This window comes from Schistocerca serialis, chromosome 1, assembly GCF_023864345.2.
Source record: "Schistocerca serialis cubense isolate TAMUIC-IGC-003099 chromosome 1, iqSchSeri2.2, whole genome shotgun sequence".
NCBI lineage: Eukaryota > Metazoa > Arthropoda > Insecta > Orthoptera > Acrididae > Schistocerca > Schistocerca serialis.
In genome coordinates this window covers 208,023,968-208,044,712 of record NC_064638.1, presented here as the reverse complement: position 1 = coordinate 208,044,712, position 20,745 = coordinate 208,023,968, and the positions used below count along the sequence as shown (strand labels likewise).

The 20,745-nt window shown below is 46.0% G+C and overlaps 1 protein-coding gene across 1 annotated transcript in view; it reads left to right on the top strand.

Moving 5' to 3' along the window:
* Positions 1-20,745, top strand: part of LOC126465897 (protein singles bar) — a 143,166-nt gene that overhangs the window by 98,059 nt on the left and 24,362 nt on the right. The window contains exon 4 of the mRNA XM_050096342.1: positions 9,807-9,947. Coding sequence (XP_049952299.1) covers positions 9,807-9,947 — 141 coding nt within the window. The remainder of the gene's footprint in view (positions 1-9,806; positions 9,948-20,745) is intronic.

Here is a 20,745-nt window from a genome sequence, read left to right as displayed (position 1 = left end):
GTCTCCACAGTACATCGATGTTGTCGCCAGTGGTCGGCGGAAGGTGCACGTGCCCGTCGACCTGGGACCGGACCGCAGCGACGCACGGATGCACGCCAAGACCGTAGGATCCTACGCAGTGCCGTAGGGGACCGCACCGCCACTTCCTAGCAAATTAGGGACACTGTTGCTCCTGGGGTATCGGCGAGGACCATTCGCAACCGTCTCCATGAAGCTGGGCTACGGTCCCGCACACCGTTAGGCCGTCTTCCGCTCACGCCCCAACATCGTGCAGCCCGCCTCCAGTGGTGTCGCGACAGGCGTGAATGGAGGGACGAATGGAGACGTGTCGTCTTCAGCGATGAGAGTCGCTTCTGCCTTGGTGCCAATGATGGTCGTATGCGTGTTTGGCGCCGTGCAGGTGAGCGCCACAATCAGGACTGCATACGACCGAGGCACACAGGGCCAACACCCGGCATCATGGTGTGGGGAGCGATCTCCTACACTGGCCGTACACCACTGGTGATCGTCGAGGGGACACTGAATAGTGCATGGTACATCCAAACCGTCATCGAACCCATCGTTCTACCATTCCTAGACCGGCAAGGGAACTTGCTGTTCCAACAGGACAATGCACGTCCGCATGTATCCCGTGCCACCCAACGTGCTCTAGAAGGTGTACGTCAACTACCCTGGCCAGCAAGATCTCCGGATCTGTCCCCCATTGAGCATGTTTGGGACTGGATGAAGCGTCGTCTCTCGCGGTCTGCACGTCCAGCACGAACGCTGGTCCAACTGAGGCGCTAGGTGGAAATGGCATGGCAAGCCGTTCCACAGGACTACATCCAGCATCTCTACGATCGTCTCCATGGGAGAATAGCAGCCTGCATTGCTGCGAAAGGTGGATATACACTGTACTAGTGCCGACATTGTGCATGCTCTGTTGCCTGTGTCTATGTGTCTGTGGTTCTGTCAGTGTGATCATGTAATGTATCTGACCCCAGGAATGTGTCAATAAAGTTTCCCCTTCCTGGGACAATGAATTCACGGTGTTCTTATTTCAATTTCCAGGAGTGTAGTTTGGTGTGTGAGAAAGAGTCTTAACTCTTTCATCGATCGAGATATTGAGGCATTTAGTTTTTTAAATGGAATGATATACCTTTTTTAATGACACTCGAAAGAGATGAAAAGCCGAGAACAGTGATATAACGCTTGTTAATTTTGGTGTTGAAACTGTTCGCAAATGACTGAGAAATGCACTAAAATTGGAAATCAGTGCGGCCAGAGTGGGCTGTTGCGGTATAAACAATGCGAAGCGGAGCTCTCGTGCTAGACTCCGTCATTATGTGCAGCAAGACAAGCCTACCGCTACTGAGATAAAACCTCATTTCCTGTACAAACGGCCGGGGTGGTCGAGCGCTTCTAGGCGCTACAGTCTGGAGCCGCGCGACCGCTACGGTCGCAGGTTCGAATCCTGCCTAGGGCATGGATATGTGTGATGTCCTTTGGCTGGTTAGGTTTAAGTAGTTCTAAGTCTAGGGGACTCATGACCTCAGACGTTAAGTCCCATAGTGCTCAGAGCCATCCTGTACAAACAGATATAGGTTCAACTATGATTTTTGTATATCGATCGACATATGCTACTTTCTGACGCAGATAATGGGATTTAGGAAAACTCTTTCACATGTGTGAAGGTATCCAGGTTTTTGTGCAAACAAGTACAGTTTCATCAGGTAATTTTCAATTCAAATCCTCCCTGTCGTTGCTTGATTTTCAAATCCAAAACAGAAACGTCGCGCGTTCACGCTTAGTACTGCTTAACAACATTTTCACAGAAAAAATAAAGTAGTTTTTTAACTTCCTCAGATTTTAAGTAATAACAATACCTGACCTCCTTTTGCCTTGAGACTCCTGAATGCTTCTTAAAAGCAAAACACCTGCTGTTCGACAAATATCTATAGATACTACTCGAAATTGTCATTAACCTGAATGCACTTTAAATAAAATAAACATTTCATTCAGAACGATGACGACATGTCACCTACAAAATAAATACACTCCTGGAAATTGAAATAAGAACACCGTGAATTCATTGTCCCAGGAAGGGGAAACTTTATTGACACATTCCTGGGGTCAGATACATCACATGATCACACTGACAGAACCACAGGCACATAGACACAGGCAACAGAGCATGCACAATGTCGGCACTAGTACAGTGTATATCCACCTTTCGCAGCAATGCAGGCTGCTATTCTCCCATGGAGACGATCGTAGAGATGCTGGATGTAGTCCTGCGGAACGGCTTGCCATGCCATTTCCACCTGACGTCTCAGTTGGACCAGCGTTCGTGCTGGACGTGCAGACCGCGAGAGACGACGCTTCATCCAGTCCCAAACATGCTCAATGGGGGACAGATCCGGAGATCTTGCTGGCCAGGGTAGTTGACTTACACCTTCTAGAGCACGTTGGGTGGCACGGGATACATGCGGACGTGCATTGTCCTGTTGGAACAGCAAGTTCCCTTGCCGGTCTAGGAATGGTAGAACGATGGGTTCGATGACGGTTTGGATGTACCGTGCACTATTCAGTGTCCCCTCGACGATCACCAGTGGTGTACGGCCAGTGTAGGAGATCGCTCCCCACACCATGATGTCGGGTGTTGGCCCTGTGTGCCTCGGTCGTATGCAGTCCTGATTGTGGCGCTCACCTGCACGGCGCCAAACACGCATACGACCATCATTGGCACCAAGGCAGAAGCGACTCTCATCGCTGAAGACGACACGTCTCCATTCGTCCCTCCATTCACGCCTGTCGCGACACCACTGGAGGCGGGCTGCACGATGTTGGGGCGTGAGCGGAAGACGGCCAAACGGTGTGCGGGACCGTAGCCCAGCTTCATGGAGACGGTTGCGAATGGTCCTCGCCGATACCCCAGGAGCAACAGTGTCCCTAATTTGCTGGGAAGTGGCGGTGCGGTCCCCTACGGCACTGCGTAGGATCCTACGGTCTTGGCGTGCATCCGTGCGTCGCTGCGGTCCGGTCCCAGGTCGACGGGCACGTGCACCTTCCGCCGACCACTGGCGACAACATCGATGTACTGTGGAGACCTCACGCCCCACGTGTTGAGCAATTCGGCGGTACGTCCACCCGGCCTCCCGCATGCCCACTATACGCCCTCGCTCAAAGTCCGTCAACTGCACATACGGTTCACGTCCACGCTGTCGCGGCATGCTACCAGTGTTAAAGACTGCGATGGAGCTCCGTATGCCACGGCAAACTGGCTGACACTGACGGCGGTGGTGCACAAATGCTGCGCAGCTAGCGCCATTCGACGGCCAACACCGCGGTTCCTGGTGTGTCCGCTGTGCCGTGCGTGTGATCATTGCTTGTACAGCCCTCTCGCAGTTTCCGGAGCAAGTATGGTGGGTCTGACACACCGGTGTCAATGTGTTCTTTTTTCCATTTCCAGGAGTGTACTTTTCTTAACGAAACTTAATTTTGCGCTTTACTTAAGCACGTGCTCAGATTGTATGCCATCCACTGCAACGCGCATTTTAAATCGCTGCTCGAGAGATAGACGGACAGATGAATGTCCATTGCATTATATACCGTTGGATGGTGTGACGATTCGACGGCACATATCGTCTGGCATAGCTGGGGTTTCACGACAGAATGCATCTTTCAGTGGTCTACACAGAAAGAAATCAAGTGAGTCATATGTGGGACCTGGCTGGCTCCTGTGCTGAAGAATTCCGTTCTATCCAACCATTGGGAAACTTTTCATTCAGTATTCACGTTGCAGCGCGAGAAGACTGAGCTGGGCAGCCGTCTCGTTGGAACCACTGACACTGTCGCTTATCGAGTGGTATATCTTCTAGAAGAACAGGTAGATTTTTCGTATTTCCACTTTACACCCCTAAGATGAAATAAAGTCCCGCAACGGAATTTCCTTCAATGCCACACCATACGTTTTACGTTCGTGTTGTACCTGACGAAGCCAGCATGGACTTTCACCTGCGCAGTAGTGCATGTTACGTAAATTTACATTACCGTGGTTCGTAAAAGTTGCTCCGTCGGTAGAGACCACACTACGGAAAAACGTAGTGTCGTGTCTCAGTGCTGTAGAGCAAATCGGCAAGATTCCATACGACGTTCGAAATTAAGTCCTCCGAGTGCCTGATGTAGTTACAGATGATAAGGGTGGAATTCATGTCAATGCAAGATGCGAATGACACTTGTCTGGCTGATCCCACATTCCTTGGCAATACGTCTCGTGCCACCGAGCGGCTTGAACAGCGCCGTAGCCGGAGCAGCTTCTTCATGTTCTGCCTTAGTCCGGAGCTCGTGGTCTAGTGGCTAGCGTTGCTGCCTCTGGATCACGTGGTCCTGGGTTCGATTCCCGGCCAGGTTGGGGATTTTCTCTGTCTGGGGACTGAGTGATTCTGTTGTCCTCGTCATTTCATCATCATCATTCGTGACAATGGCTAGATTGGACTGTAAAAAAAATTGGACTGTGTAAAAATTGGAACTTTGTGTGGCCGCAGTTGAGCGCACTACAAACCACACGTCATCATGTGTTCTGCCAGTTGCAGTCTTCGTCCTCGTCGGCTGACGAGGAAGCAGTCTGTTCGCGCTAGTGACCTAATAATTCGGGCAACTGCCTGGTGCGACGGACAGTACAGACATCTCTACACTGCCGCACCGTTTCGGCAAGATTTCTTTAACATTCACCGAGTAAAAGTAGCATGTCTGACTTGTCACTGGTGTACAAGGGCTCAAAGCTACCTTGCCGGCGCACTTAGGTAAAGAGGCGCACGGAAACGTGCACGAAATGAAAAATGAGCTATGTCTTACGTGACTTGCCCTGTATATAATCCAAGTCCGCTGCTTCAATGGTATTCCTTTATTGCGGTAGGCCTATTTCGGCTACAGTTGCCATTGTTAAGCTATCTAGACCAGACAGAACTTGACCAGACTTCTGGGTCTCTGCTGCCGAGCCGCGTGATTGAAACGCACGACAACAGCATTGTAGCGGTCGGTAGCAGCCGGCCAAACACAGCAGCGGCCAGCTGCATGCCAGCCCGGCAAGCGAGGAATCGTATTTCGACACGAGCTGGTCGCTGCGGCCAGCGCTGTCACCAGAAAGTACAGGTCCCGCGACGAACCCACGACGTCACACTAATCGCCTCGAGGCGCACGAGAAAGACAGGCCGAGGCCGTGGAGCGCACGTCACAGCACCTGACACTGCAGACCTTACGAGTTCTGCATCGATAGCTGACACATACCATATGATGAATAGTATTTTTAAAAACTATCGATACGTCGATTAACTATCGATTGCTTTGTGCAAGTATTTTAAATGCAAAATAGCTTTCTAGGAATTTTTTGTTGATTAAAGACAACAATACAGGATACGCAAATGTTGTTTTGTAGTTGGTCAGGTACTTAAAATCTTGTCCTTTAGTCTATTGTTTAATACACTACTTCACAGAAGGTGCAAATTTTGTTTTATAAAAAGTAACGTATTTAAATTCTTCTCCTTTAGTCTGTTGCTTTTTTCATCAATTATTTCTTCTGCCTTGGAGAAAACTCTTTCTGCAGGCACTGAGGTCGCTGGACAGCACAAATATTTTGTGGCCATTACAGGCAACTTACTACTAGCTTTTATCCAATATTCTAATACACATGTGTGCGTGTGTATTACAGGTTTTTCAAAATAATGACGTAGGTCAATTATGGAAACTGACTGGTGTAACGACATCGACGTTACACTGTTGCTGTATCTGTGTGCATCACGTTTTGTTAGGCAATGTGTATCGTTGAAGTCACTATTCCCTTATATTTCAGATACGTTTTAAGATATCAAAACGAGGTTTTCGGCAAACGATTTTATGCCGAGAGGCGATTATTTTGTTACAGTTCGTACTTTTCCATCAATCGATGAAACTACACAGATACTGTAGCTTTTTATCAGCCCCAGCTACGTACGTATTGTAATGCGATTCGACTGCTCGTAAAAATAGTTGAACAGTGTAGCACGTATCAAGATAGTGGAAGGATACCGTATGCACTGGGATGCCCAGTTCTTTGATACGGACTTTCGCTGAGCATTGGCATCTCAAGAACGCAAGTTTTCGGACTGAGTGCGTGTGAGTTTTCGAACAGTCAGCAGGAGTAAGAGGGAAGAAGTCGACGGCAGGAAGACAGAAGCTTGAGTGCAGGGCCGGATTAAGGCCCAAGTAACACGAGAGGCCGCTGGGGGTGCGAACTGAGAGGAGCGGCTCAGGCGCCGCCACTGCAAAATGTGTACACAGCGTGTATAATAATTAACAACGAAATCAAACAATTTCTGTGTTCATTAGATTTACATTTATTTTAAAAAATGGTTCAAATGGCTCTGAGCACTATGAGACTTAACATCTAAGGTCATCAGTCCCCTAGGACTTAGAACTACTTAAACCTAACCAACCTAAAGACATCACATACATCCATGCCCGAGGCAGGATTCGAACCTGCGACCGTAGCGGTCGCGCGGTTCCAGACTGAAGTGCCTAGAACCGTATTTTTAAATGAACGTCAACTGATGTATTAGGGAGGAATGAGAGGGAGATGGGAAGACGAATGATACGCCACCTGTGTCAAATAATGGAAAAGGGGAGAGGGGGTGCTAAACTGTATTTCGTTTGTATGGAAAAATGTTCTCGAACCGGTCCTGCTCGAGTGAAACGAGATATATTGAATGTTGTGGTAGTTAAGAGTGAGACGAATGTCAATGGAAGGTAAGAAGTTAAAGTACGATAAAATGAAATGTTAATTACAAATTCCAGGCAAAGTTATGAAATGAGAAGTTATGGACGAAACGCATAGGAAGCTTGGTAGTTAAAGTGTTTAAGATTAACAGTCACATGAATGTAATGCCAAATGGCACTTGCACGAAACGGTATGTGTTTGACTTGCTAAGCAATGACGTGTGTATGTGAGTACGAACTGAAGTATTGTTAAGTTGAAATTGTTATATATACAGTCACTTTAGTTGCAAGTACTTTTTATTAATTGTAACGAAAGACATCTCATCTTCTATTGAACATAAATACAAAAATATTGCTAACTGTACCAACAGATCGAAGCAGGTACATGGGATCGGTAATAGGTACACGATCAAGGGTCTCAGCTTCCATTTTTTTACTCATTGATCACATTTAAGACCAGTGAATACTGCGAGATGGGGAGACGTGTTTCAATTGACAGTTTAGCTTTTCGCCCCCCCCCCCCGCCCCACCCACACTCACACACATACGCACCTTAAGTCCACTGGCGCTCCTGAAAAGAAATTTTTGATACGTTGTCACTAAGGCTTTATTGTAGATGGCACTGGTTGAATTTATTGTATGTTTCGGAGACTTGTGGGAACAAAATTAGTGATTAAATTACAATGAAATGAACACCCTCAGCTGCTTACAGGCGTTGACATACGTCAACGGGGACAGACGAAAATGTGTGCCCGACTGGGACTCGAACCCGGGATCTCCTGCTTGCATGGCAGACGCTATATCCATCTGAGCCACCGCAGACACAGAGGATAGCGCGACTGCAGGGATTTATCTCTGGCACGCCTCCCGCGAAACCCACATTCTCAACGTATTGTCCCGCACTACATTCGTAGTGCCCCCTCAAATTATACTCACTACTCGCGGCGCGTTGCCGATTCCCGTAAGAGTTCGGGCACTGTTTGTGCATTCGCACAGAAGAAGAAGATGGTCAAGTGGCCGGCGAGCCTTAACTATATATATATTAAGATGATGTCTGTTCTTTCGGACATGTCCGAAAGAACAGATATCATCTTAATATATATAAAATTAGTGATCGCTGTCAGCGTTATAAAAGACATTTCTGCTCTGGTTATTTAGACTCTGAAGCTCAGGGAGCGGTAACCCGCATTACAGGATATTTGTTGCGCCCACTGAAAGTTCTCAGCAGCAGGCTGAACCAACTGTAGGGCCTGAGATTGTCTGGTGGCTTCAGGGTTTTCCTATGAATGTCAAGATATGAGTTATGATCACCAGAGGACAGGATTGAAGGCATCACTTTGCGGAGAAAGATGGTTAATAGGAGAAGAAGCAGAGCTGACGATAATGGCTCAGTTGTAGGTAAGAAGCCAATGTGGAACGGTCTTAGGACAGAAGAGGAGGCAGAGATTGCGTGACAGGTGGAAGTCTCAGTCATCGAGCGCTGTCGTGACTTACAGCAGTTTTCCGGGATATTACGGCAGTTAACAGTTTCCGCTCCTAAACACGCTCTCACGACAGGTTTCTCGAGTCAGCGCATCTCCAAAGCGCGTTAACAGCTACGTCACATCAAAAGTTCTGTCGTCGATTTCTAGTAACGTAACTGCTAGTAAGTCCGCCTCCGTAGCTGTGTGAGTAGTCAGTGTACATAGGTTCCGAATTCGATTCCCGATACTGTCAAGAGTTTTTCCTAGGCAGAAGGACCGGTGCGGGATGCACTCTGCCTCGTTGTGCCGATTGAGGAGCTACTTGACCGTGCAGCTGGGGCTCGACGGTCTGGAAACTTTGCTCGGCTGATCCAATGCCCCTTCTGCATCACATGACACTGCCCCCTCCCCCTTCTGCAGTACATGACACCGTAAGGCAGAGGATGACTCGGCTGCCGGTAGATATCCTCTGAGCCTTCAGGTCCTGGCAAATAGCTCGTTTTTTATGTGCTAGTAAAGACAATATTTTTTTGTAACTGTTTGCGCAGTCCTAAGACCTGTCATTATTGTGCGAGAATTGGCATTTAGATATATACTTTGAAAATGATATCACAATGTGCAATGGAGGTACCAGGAACGTCACATTAAACAGTTGTCTTCCTGTAGCTTTTGCGAAAATAATTTACAAAAACGATTCCGTGTGCGTGTATATACCTCTATAAGTTATTATCTTTTATATATTCTAATCCATGCACTGTATTGTTATACAAAAATGGTCGCACTGCTGCAGCTGTCACTGTATTAGTTTTTACACTACAGTTTCGGCACCATTCCAATAACCTCTCACAAGCGAATTGATGCACACCTCGTTTAATGTTCTCTTGCGGAAAAAAACGATGTACACCTTCAAAAAATGTTTTGTATCACGTCCGTTCTAAGAGTTCCGGATCCTGTACAGAAAATTCGAACAGAGATAAACATAAACATCATTTCCGCCCTTTTTATTGCTTATGAAAACCACAGTTTGCATGTTGTACCACCATACAGCGAGACCTGCAGAGGTGGTGTAGCACGTCCTCTTGCACTGATGTATGCCTGTATTCGTCGTCGCATACTACCCACAAGTTCATCAAGACACTGTTGGTCCAGACTGTCCCTCTCCTCAACGGCGATATGGAGTAGATCCCTCAGAGTGGTTGTTGGGTCACGTCGTCCATAAACAGCCCTTTTCAATCTATCCCAGGCGTATTCGATAGTGTTCATGTCTGGATGATGATGATGATGTTTGGTTTGTAGGGCGCTCGACTCCTTGGTCATCAGCGCCTGTACAAAATCCCAATTTTTACACAGTCCAATTCATCACGCTTCAGTTCCCACGACCCGCAATAGGAGCAGCAAAATTTGCACAAACTTTCGAATTCACTTAACTCCAACAGAATGAACTCAAATTTACACACAACATTGTTCTGAACATGACTGACGGCATTTGCCGTTCGTTGTCAGATACAAAAGCGCCACCTGTTGGTTTAGCTAGCATCTGCATTTATGCTGAAGCATGTGTTTCTCGCTGTGTTTCCTTATTTTGTCCAACCCCTGTATGTTGTGTTGCAGGAGACGCTGTTCAACGGCACGGCGACCTTTCTGTACCTGAGCGCGTCCAGTTACCTGGCGCACGCCGTGCTGACCGACCTGTGGAACATGTACACCGTCACGCCGTTCTTCCAGGCCTACCCTGCTATGACGGCGGCTTACGTAAGTCTGCGCTGACAGCACTGTTCGTCCTGATAAGGTAGCGACACACAGTGCAACGCTGGCGCGCGTGTAGACCAAATTTCTGTTTATCACCCTTTTTATTTTGGTGTGATTCTTATCAGGCACACGTAGAAGGCAAAATATCACGCAACAGCATAAGCAGCGCTATATAAATTATCCGTTTCTATTACCAACTTCCCTAAACCCCATTCCAACACTAACAACGACAACGATGATACACACTGGAATTTCGTTGTGGGGTAAGAATTATAAGGACCGATATTCGTTCCATATTAGAAGTTTCACAACAATATATGGCTCACATTGTAGTTTCACTTATTTAAAATCAAAAATGGTTCAAATGGCTCTGAGCACTATGGGACTTAACTTCTGAGGTCACCAGTCCCCTAGAACTTAGAACTACTTAAATCTAACTAACCTAAGGACATCACACACATCCATGCCCGAGGCAGGATTAGAACCTGCGACCGTAGCGGTCGCGCGGTTCCAGACTGTAGCGCCTATAACCGCTCGGTCACTCCGGCCGGCTCACTTGTTTAAGACAGATTTACTTTGGATGATGTTCCCAAATTCTCACGTATGAAATGAAATGTCAGTGATATACGAGAGACGTTCCAAATTGATTTACTATTTACTTTTTCCCTTCATTTATTGTGCGCCGTTTGGCTCTTCATTACAACGTAGTTTCGAGTATGTAGAATTTTGGTCTAACCGTATATCTTAGGACAATCACTATAAGCGTAACGGCGTAGTGCAGCATTTCAAAGTGGCAGAACTATTGAGCCATGCTGCCTCTGTAGGCGTCCATAATAGCGAAAGTGTTGCCGGTGCAGAATTTTATGCACAAACTGACCTCGCGATTATGGCCCATAAATATTCGATAGTATTTATGTCGGGTGATTGGGTGGCCAAATCATTCGCTCGAATCATCCAGAATATTCTTGAAAGCAATAGCGAACTGTTGTGGCCGAATGACATGGCGCATCGTTGCTTGGGAACACGATGTCCATAAATGGCTTCAAATGGTCTCCAAGTAGCAGAAATAACCACTTCCAGTGAATGATCGGTTCCATTCCATGTAAATACAGTCCGCACCATTGTAGATCCACCAACAGCTTGCCAGCTTGCACAGTGCCTTGTTGACAACCTGTGTCCAAGGCTTCGTGCGATCTGCCCCGCACTCGAACCCTCCATCAGCTCTTATCAATTGAAATCGGGGCTCATCTGATCAAGCCACGGTTTTCCAGTCGCCTAGGATTCAACCGATATGGTCACGAGACCAGGAGAGCAGCCGCTGCAGGCGATGACGTGCTGTTAGCAAAACCACTCGCGTCAGTCGTCCGCTGCCATAGCCCACTAACGCGAATTTTCACCGAAAATTTCGCCGCACGGTACTAACGAATACGTTCGTCGTACGCCCCAGATTGATTTCTACTGTTATTTCACGCAGTGTCGCTTGTCTCTCAGCACTGACAACTGTACGCAAACGCCGTTGCTCTCGATCGTTAAGTGAAGGCTGTCGGCCACTGCGTGGTTCGTAGTGAGAGGTAATGCCTGAAATTTTGTATTCTCGGCGCACTCTTGACACGGTGTATCTCGGAATACTGAATTCCCTGACGAATTCCCATGTGTCCCATGTGTTTAGCTCCAACTACCATCGTGTTCAAAGTCTGTTAATCTCGGTCGAGCGGCCATAATCACGTCGGGAACCTTTTAAAATCGCAGTTTCACCAATGCACTGTCCTTTTGTATCTTGTGTACGCGATGCTACAGCCATCTGTATGTATGCATATCGCTATCCCATGACTTCTTTTACCTCAGTGTAATTGTTTCTGATGCGTGTGATCTTATCCATGCTGATTTTCTCTGTCATTTACACAGAAATGTTCCAGCTACTGAAAAACCACTACATGAGAATTGTAATAAAATGCGAACAGAATGTGTTGTTGTAAGCCGAAGCCGCGCTGGATTAGCCGAGCGGTCTAGGGCGCTACAGTCATTGACTGGGCGGCTGGTCGCGGCGGAGGTACGAGTCCTCCCTCGGGCATGGGTGTGTGTGTTTGTCCTTGGGATAATTTAGGTTAAATAGTGTGTAAACTTATCCACTGATGACCTCAGCAGTTAAGTCGCATAAGATGTCAACACATTTGAACATTTTTTTGTAAGCCGAAAATATTGGCTAACACACTTGAATCGCATGTCATCTCATCCATCAGAAGCTCTATAGATGCGGTCGGTGATTTCCACCTTCTCCCTAATATGACGGATGACCTTAGATATCATTGCGACATCATTTATGAAATTCACATAGCTGTCAGAATGTAGTTGAGAAAACAAAACATGGAGATTTTCTGTGTTGACTATTATCATACAGGTCACTGTAAGGAAGAGTGCAGTCAATTTTCTAATGATTGATTTGAAAATTGTTGATGCAATTAAACAAGACATACTGAGGAAACATTCTGTCTTCCTTCACTTATTCCCAACCAGTCATGCTGAACATTTCTGGACACTTGTTACTCTTCAATTCCCTTACAGAAAGTGGCGACAGGAATGTCCACAGGGTTAAATAACGTAAATGTGCAGAATCAAGAGAAACAGCAGAACTCGTATCACTCGATAAATGCTACGAAAAATTCTTAAAAAGAAGTTCAAAGACAGTTAAGCGAGTACGTTTAGCAGGCTCGAAAGTCGGTGTGTTTTTGAACATGGGAGTAGAGAGCTTCCTGGCCAAGGCGTCATCTCCTTCTTGGTGCATGTTTTTCAGTCGTTTAATAGCATAGTAACGAAGTGACCGTGCTGGAAAGCCGAGAAAATAGTGTGTGCAACTTTCATGATTGTTCCGGAAGGAAGGCGACGTTTAGTCGCTGAATGGGATGACTTGCAGATCACGTTGCAAAAGCTCTCTCCGCGACAGGGACAGGGCATGGCCTTATCTGCGTGGTCACGGCCTTGTAGAGGCAGATACACGACACACGCTAAGTGTGGGCCTTGTGGAGGGCAGGTGACGCGGGATGCTGCATGTCCTGACTACGAGCTCCATGTGGCTGATGGATAAGGCCTATATAGTCACGATAACGGGCCTAGTTGATAAGCTAATGCAGATTCATTCCCAAACAGTTCGTTTGGCGGATTGCAAAGCTCACATCTGACACCAATAAAGAAACTATTTAACTTGAGGAGCTTTAAAGATATTTTTTTCTAAGTTAATTGATTTCTGCCCAGTACTGGGAGCTTGATATTACTGTATAACGTGTTATCTAATGAAGTTCACAGCTGTCTAACAACTTTGATTAATCGTTCAGCGTTCAGCGTTTTACCTCAACCACAGATCGTATTTAGAAAAGTAGTTGATCTATATCGGTCAGTGGCTTCTACTATGGGCCACTCTTATTCTGCCAAAGACCTCGTCAAAAGGATTATGTGAGACCTTAAAGGCCGGAAGGAATCACTGATCACTGACTGATAGGCACGAAATAGGTTGGCAATCCTGTCAGTCCAAAAAGTTTCCAGACAGAGTTCATCAAAAATAGAGAAATGTGAAGATGATTGTTTTAATGCTTCATATAATCTACTTAGTCTCCTACGCCCGCCCCCTCCCCCTTCACCTGAGTACAAAGCACGGAAATTTCTGACAGCCATGTGAAACTATCGGGAGGGTACTTCTTTGGAATGCTGTTCAACTCGTGTGCCACACTTCCTTGAATGTCAGTTGTGTCGTCAATGCATTGACCCCTCACGTGAATTTCAAGAGTTTCTGTGGTAGGTTCGTACTGACGAGACCTGTCACGAATTTTTCAAAAAAAAAAAAGAAAAAAAGAAAAAAAAGAGATGTACGCGTTTTACATTTCAATAAAGTCTTTGCACACGTTTTCCTCTTCTTCAAAACGTTCTGCAGAATCAAATGAAACTACGAGAGTTGGAACTTAAATAGAGGCAACTATTTATTCACAATCGATAAAAAAGAGTTACATGTTCGCACCTGTTACTGTCCTTCAAAGAAGTCACCGGCGTTGTGTAGAACCCGTTGCCAGCGATGTGGAAGGCGTAATATGCCGTTAGCAGTGCCTGTTCTGTTGATGGTGCGAATGGAGCGGCCTACTGCCCCGGAGGCTTTCCCTGCGAATGTTTTCTTTCCAGGGCTCTCGGGTGTCCACCTGACGATGGCGGAAAGGTTATTTGCCGAAATATCGTGGGACTTCAACGATCGCATCCGGCTGGACACCCGAGAGCCCTGGAAACGACATCTATTATGTATACAGGTTGGTCTATTGATAGCGACGGGGTCAAATATCTCACGAAATAAGCCTCAAACGAAAAAAAACCTACAAAGAACGAAACTCGTCTAACTTGAAGCGGGAAACCAGATGGCGCTATGGTTGGCCCACTAGATGGCGCTGCCATAGGTCAAACGGATATCAACTGCGTTTTTTTTAAAACGGGAACCCCATTTTTTATTGCATATTCGTGTAGTACGTAAAGAAATATGAATGTTTTAGTTGGACCACTTTTTTCACTTTGTGATAGGTGGTGCTGTAATAGTCACAAACGTGTAAGTAAGTGGTATCAAGTAACATTCCGCCAATGCGGACGGTATTTGCATCGAGATACGTTACCCGTGTTGAAATGGACCGTTTACCAATTGCGGAAAAGGTCGATATCGTATTGATGTATGGCTATTGTGGTCAATATGGCCAACGGGCGTGTGCTATGTATGCTGCTCGGTATCCTGGACGACATCATCCAAGTGTCCGGACCGTTCGCCGGATAGTTATGTTATTTAAGGAAACAGAAAGTGTTCAGCCACATGTGAAACGTCAACCACGACCTGCAACAAATGATGATGCCCAAGTAGGTGTTACAGCTGCTGTCGCAGCTAATCCGCACATCAGTAGCAGACAAATTGCGCGAGAATCGGGAATCTCAAAAACGTCGGTATTGAGAATGCTACATCATCATCGATTGCACCCGTACCATATTTCTAGGCACCAGGAATTGCATGGCGACCACTTTGAACGTCGTGTACAGTTCTGCCACTGGGCACAAGAGAAATTACGGGACGATGACAGATTTTTTGCATGCGTTCTATTTTGCGACGAAGCGTCATTCACCAACAGCGGTAACGTAAACCGGCATAATATGCACTATAGGGCAACGGAAAATCCACGATGGCTGCGACAAGTGGAACATCAGCGACCTTGGCGGGTTAATGTATGGTGCGACTTTATGGGAGGAAGGATAATTGGCCCCCTTTTTATCGATGGCAATCTAAATGGTGCAATGTATGCTGACTTCCTACGTAATGTTCTACCGATGTTACTACCAAATGTTTCACTGCATGACAAATGGCGATGTACTTCCAACATGGTGGATGTCCGGTAGACAGCTCGCGTGCGGTTGAAGCGGTATTGAACAGCATATTTCGTGACAGGTGGATTGGTCGTCGAAGCACCATACCATGACCCGCACATTCACCAGATCTGACGTCCCCGGATTTCTTTCTGTGGGAAAAGTTGAAGGATATTTGCTATTGTGATCCACCGACAACGCCTGACAACATGTGTCAGCGCATTGTCAATGCATATGCGAACATTATGGAAGACGAACTACTCGCTGTTGAGAGGAATGTCGTTACATGTATTGCCAGATGCATTGAGTTTGAGGGACATGATTTTGAACATTTATTGGCATTAATGTGGTATTTACAGGTAATCACGCTGTAACAGGGTGCGTTCTCAGAAATGAGAAGTTCACAAAGGTACATGTATCACATTGGAACAACCGAAATAAAATGTTCAAACGTACCTACGTTCTGTATTTTAATTTAAAAAAACCTACCTGTTACAAACTGTTCGTCTAAAATTGTGAGCCACATGTTTGTGACTGTTATAGCGCCATCTACCACAAAGCGAAAAAAGTGGTCCATGGTCCAACTAAAACATTCATATATCTTAACGTACTACACGAATATGTAATAAAAAATAATAAAAAACGTAGTTGATATCCGTTTGACCTATGGCAGCGCCATCTAGCGGGCCAACCATAGCGCCATCTGGTTTCGTTCTTTGCAGTTTTTTCGTTTGACGCTTATTTCGTGAGATGTTTGGCCCGGTTGCGATCAGTGGATCACCCTGTATATGCAGACTCAAGCGATGAATGAGAATTTGTACCAAGGCCGGGATTCGAACCCGGATATCGCGCTCATTAGGCAGATGCACTAACCATTATGCAAACCCTGGCGCAGTAGCTTTGCACAGTTACACAGACCACCCTAGCACGCCTCCCTTCTCAATCCAAACTAGCATCCACGCCTCAAACCACTAAAAACATATAGCTTCATTTGATTAAACCCCCTATGCTTGAGTTTCAGACAAAATGCCCCATTTCGTTCGATGTTGAGGTGCTATTCCAATACAGCTGATGAGCCTTTGCAATGCTGTTCGATTTTAAGGTGAATACCAAGTGGGTAGAGACGGCCGCTGCTTCCTACTTCGTGGACTCGGGTAGGCGCGCCGGCCTCGGATCGAATCCGCCCGGCGGATTAACGACGAGGGCCGGTGTGCCGGCCAGCCTCGATGTGGTTTGTAGGCGGTTTTCCACATCGTGCTAGGTGAGTACCAGGCTGGTCCCCACGTTCCACCTCAGTTATACGACTCGCAGACATTTGAAACACGTTCGCACTATTCCATGGATTACACTCGACGCTGGGGGATGGGGGGGGGGGGGGGGGGGGGGAGGGAGGTGAGGTGCTCGGGGTGGCAACAGGAAGGGCATCTGGCCACCCCTTAAAATTAACACGCCGAATCCGGTTAACCATAACAGCAGACCCCACCAGTCTGGATAAATGCTTGGGAAGAGAGACCAAATGGGGGGAGACGTGAATGGAGGTTCGATTGAGAAGGGAGTTGTGCTAGGACAGTGCATGCTGTTATGCAAACCCACTGTGCGCGATGGCTAGCGCATCTGCGTAGTGAGCTGGAGACCTGGGTTTCAATCCCATCCTTTAAACAAATTTCCAGTCGTCGCTTCAGTCGGCTTATACACATTCTGCAGAATGTCTTGAACGCATTTCTCCATTGCGAAATGTGATATGGCAGCGTTGAGACACAGCAGCTGGACATCCACTACTTAACACTGCCAGCTCACAACCTATTACTCCAATGCATTTCTGTTGTTTACAGTTTTTAGTTCAAGCTGCCAGCTTGGTTACTGCGTTGATGTCGCTTGAACTCCAGGAATAAAATCAGTCTCTTAACTTCTTTGCGATCTGCTATAACATTCTCATCGTGACTTCTTACTTCACAAAGAATATGGAAGTATAGGGTGGGGCAAAAATATGGAAATCCCCCCAGAAATGCGAGTTTGAACATAAATGAAGATGCTAGCCAACCCTGTAGGTTGTGCAGTGGTGTTTGACCACAAACGGTGCAGATGCAACGTCCTCAATATGTTGCAAATGTCAGTCATGTCCCGTGTTCTTCCAGCCTGACTGCCGCTATCCCCACCGCAATCGTTAAGTTAGCTCAACGTGTCGCAAAGGAGACACAAGAGTACACGTGTACTGAATCACAGGGCTGGAAGCAGGCCAACTTGGTTTTCTGCAAGCCTGGCGAGCTTCGCGGGACCCGTTCAGACAGCTGCAACTGACAATATGTTGCGCTTTGTCCAATTTGACTAGGCAGGTATATGTTCGCGTAGGTAGTTTCACTGCAGCTCATTTATCGTAAAAATGGCAGCAGCCAAATGAACAAACTAGACTTAAAGGAGACTGAGGAGCAATTAAGAATTGGGTGACATGTATCAGTCACGAAACAGAGCCCATGTCCAGCGGAGGAAGAGTTTTCATGTCTTTATGAAGCGGCTCCAAATAATAAGGGGTAGGTGTCTCGTAATGTAAACTGTGTAAAAGTTATTAAACACTTATTCGGGAACCTTCAGTATATTGCGACATGTTTGTAAATTTGACCAGCAATTTCCTCACTCCATAAATATTTTGAAAGAGGACAAAGATTCTGTGGCTGACAAATGCGTGGAAATGCGTTCTAAGGACATGAGGCAGTTTAGCAATGTACAGGATCTCTAAATTTAGGGGAAACATTGAGTGAAACAGAAAAAAACTATGGGTCAGAGGATATTAAAAGCCACGTTCTGTTAGTGTGAAACGCAGTGTGAAGAAAGATTAGTATGAAAGGAAAGCTTCTACTTTCAGGCATGTACTTTTTAGATTAACGTAATAGGAAAAATTAACTTCGTGTTTACTAAAATAGATCTGTGGAATTTAGAGTGAATTGTTTTTGTCGTTCAGAATGAGTTCGGCTAATACGCAATACACGTCCTGGGAAAATTGATATAACTGGGATTATTTTTGTCTGAAACACAGTAAGGTTACAGAAAATAGGACTCCTAAAACCTTACTTTAGGGGGCGTTGCAATATAATAAACATCTTCAGATTCTTAGATGCGCAGGATATCGATTTTCAGATATGGTTATGCTTACTACAGAAAACATGTATTACATGTGGCCTGTTGATGTTCGAATTGAGGATAGCTGGTAATAGTCGAAAGAGGGTGAAGCTGAAGAGAAAGTCGTTGATATCGAAATAAATAAATAAGCCCGAAATACGCAGAAACGGAAAAAAGAGGAGAAATAAAATCCACCATTTTCTGAAGTTCAATGACCCAAAATGAATATATATTTTAGTGAGCCTCGTCTTGTCATGTAAGGTAAAAAAAGATTTTTCGTCAACTTCTGAACCCTGCTCATGACACTACAGTGACAATGTGCAGAACAAATTGCTGCTGTACGTAGAGTGAATTGTTTTTGTCATTCAAAATGAATTCGGAAAGATACCTTTAGCCTGCTCGGGTTGGGAGTAGTTTCGCTTGGATGGGAGTAAAGCAACCTGTCCGTTCTGCTGACAGCTTGCGTCAGCTTGGCTGTCGGGCTAACAGGCAAGCGTGGGCAGGTTAAAAACGAAATGTGTACACCTCTGATAGCTGTGAGTTCATTATTTCTCAGCTCAGTGAATTCGAACGTGGACAAATTGCTAGTGATAGTATTGTGGTGCGCTTCCGTAACCAAGGTCGCTTAAGTGTTTGGTGCTCCAACAGGCACTGCGTAGAAGGTTTATACTTCACACGGGGAAAGAGGAGAAATACTTCATCTGCCTAGTCACCGCGCGGATGAAACGGTGTGTTGAGGGATCGCGACAGACAGTCATTAAATTGGATTGTCACGAAAAATAAACAGACGACAGCCGCAAAAGTCACTCCTGACCTGAATGTTGCACTCGCGAACGCTGACGGCACCATTACAACACGAAGGGAGATTGTAAACAGGAAACTGCAGGGCGAGCTTGAATTAAAAAACGACTTATTGGTGATGATAACTCCCGTAACAGGAAAATATGGTGCCAAAGCCACAAAACCTGGACTGTGGAACAATGGAAGGAGGTAATTTGGTCGGATGAGTCTTGTTTCACACCGGTTTCAACTTCTGGCTGAGTTTACACCCAAGAGTGAAACTTGGCGGGGATTTGGTGATGATTATTTTTTCTTTTGTTGTTTGAATCATCAGTCTTCTGGCCTGCGACGAATAATTATCCTGTGCTAACCTCTTCACCTCAAGGTAGCACTTCCGCCCTACGTCCTCAATTATTTGTTGGATGTATTCAAATGACTGTCTTTCCCTAGAGCCCTACGGTTTTTACCATTTACAGCTTCCTCTAGCAAATGGTTCAAATGGCTCTGAGCACTATGGGACTTAACTTCTGAGGTCATCAGTCCCCTAGACTTAGAACTACTTAAGCTTAACTAACACAAGGACATCACACACATCCACACCCGAGGTAGGATTCGAACCTGCGACCGTTGCGGTCGCGCGGTTCCAGACTGAAGTGCCTAGAACCGCTCGTCCACAGCGGCCGGCAATGTTATAGCTGATCGCAAAGAAATTCCGATACTGATTTTATTCCTGGAGCACAATGCCGTGCTCCAAACGTATATGCTAATAAATTTTTTTCCCAAATTTAGGCCTATTTTTGGGACTACTAGATTTCTTTTGACCAAGATGATGATTTGGGCAACAACACTGTGGTATTCCATGGATCCCATGGCTACCCTGCAAGGTCACATTACTACTAAGTATTATGTGACCATTTTGGCTCTTTGGGTCCATCCCATGTTACGATGTTTGTTTCCCAGTGGTGATGCTGTATTCCAAGACGACCTGTCCCTGTCCATACAGCTCACATCGTCCAGGACTGGTTTTGTGAGCACGAGGATGAACTGTCGTATCTGCCCTGGCCACCACAAGATGCCATATAATATTATTCAGCCTTTGTGGTGTACTTTGGAGAGAATAGTGGGAGGTCGCTATCAACATCAGTGTTGCCCGAACTTGCCATTATTTAGCGGGAAGAATGGTATAAGACTTCCTTGAAAACCATACAGGACTGGTATTTGTCCATTCCGAGACATCCAGAAGTTGTTTTGAACGCCAACGGGTTTCCTACACAGTATTAGGCGTGCATTGTGCTTTTGGTGTTCTTATGTTTTTGCCTACCGCATGTAATTTATCTTTCACTCAGAAGCGAGAAAATGACCCTAATGTTCTACAGAAAGGGATTGAAACGTTACAAATTTGAATTTTGGAGGTGGGGGTCAGAATAATAGAAATATGAGATAACCAGGGCTGTTGGCTAGAGCTACATGAACTCAGACGAGTTTGGAAGATAAGAGATACTGACAGAAGTAGGGCATTGTTGCCATATTTATT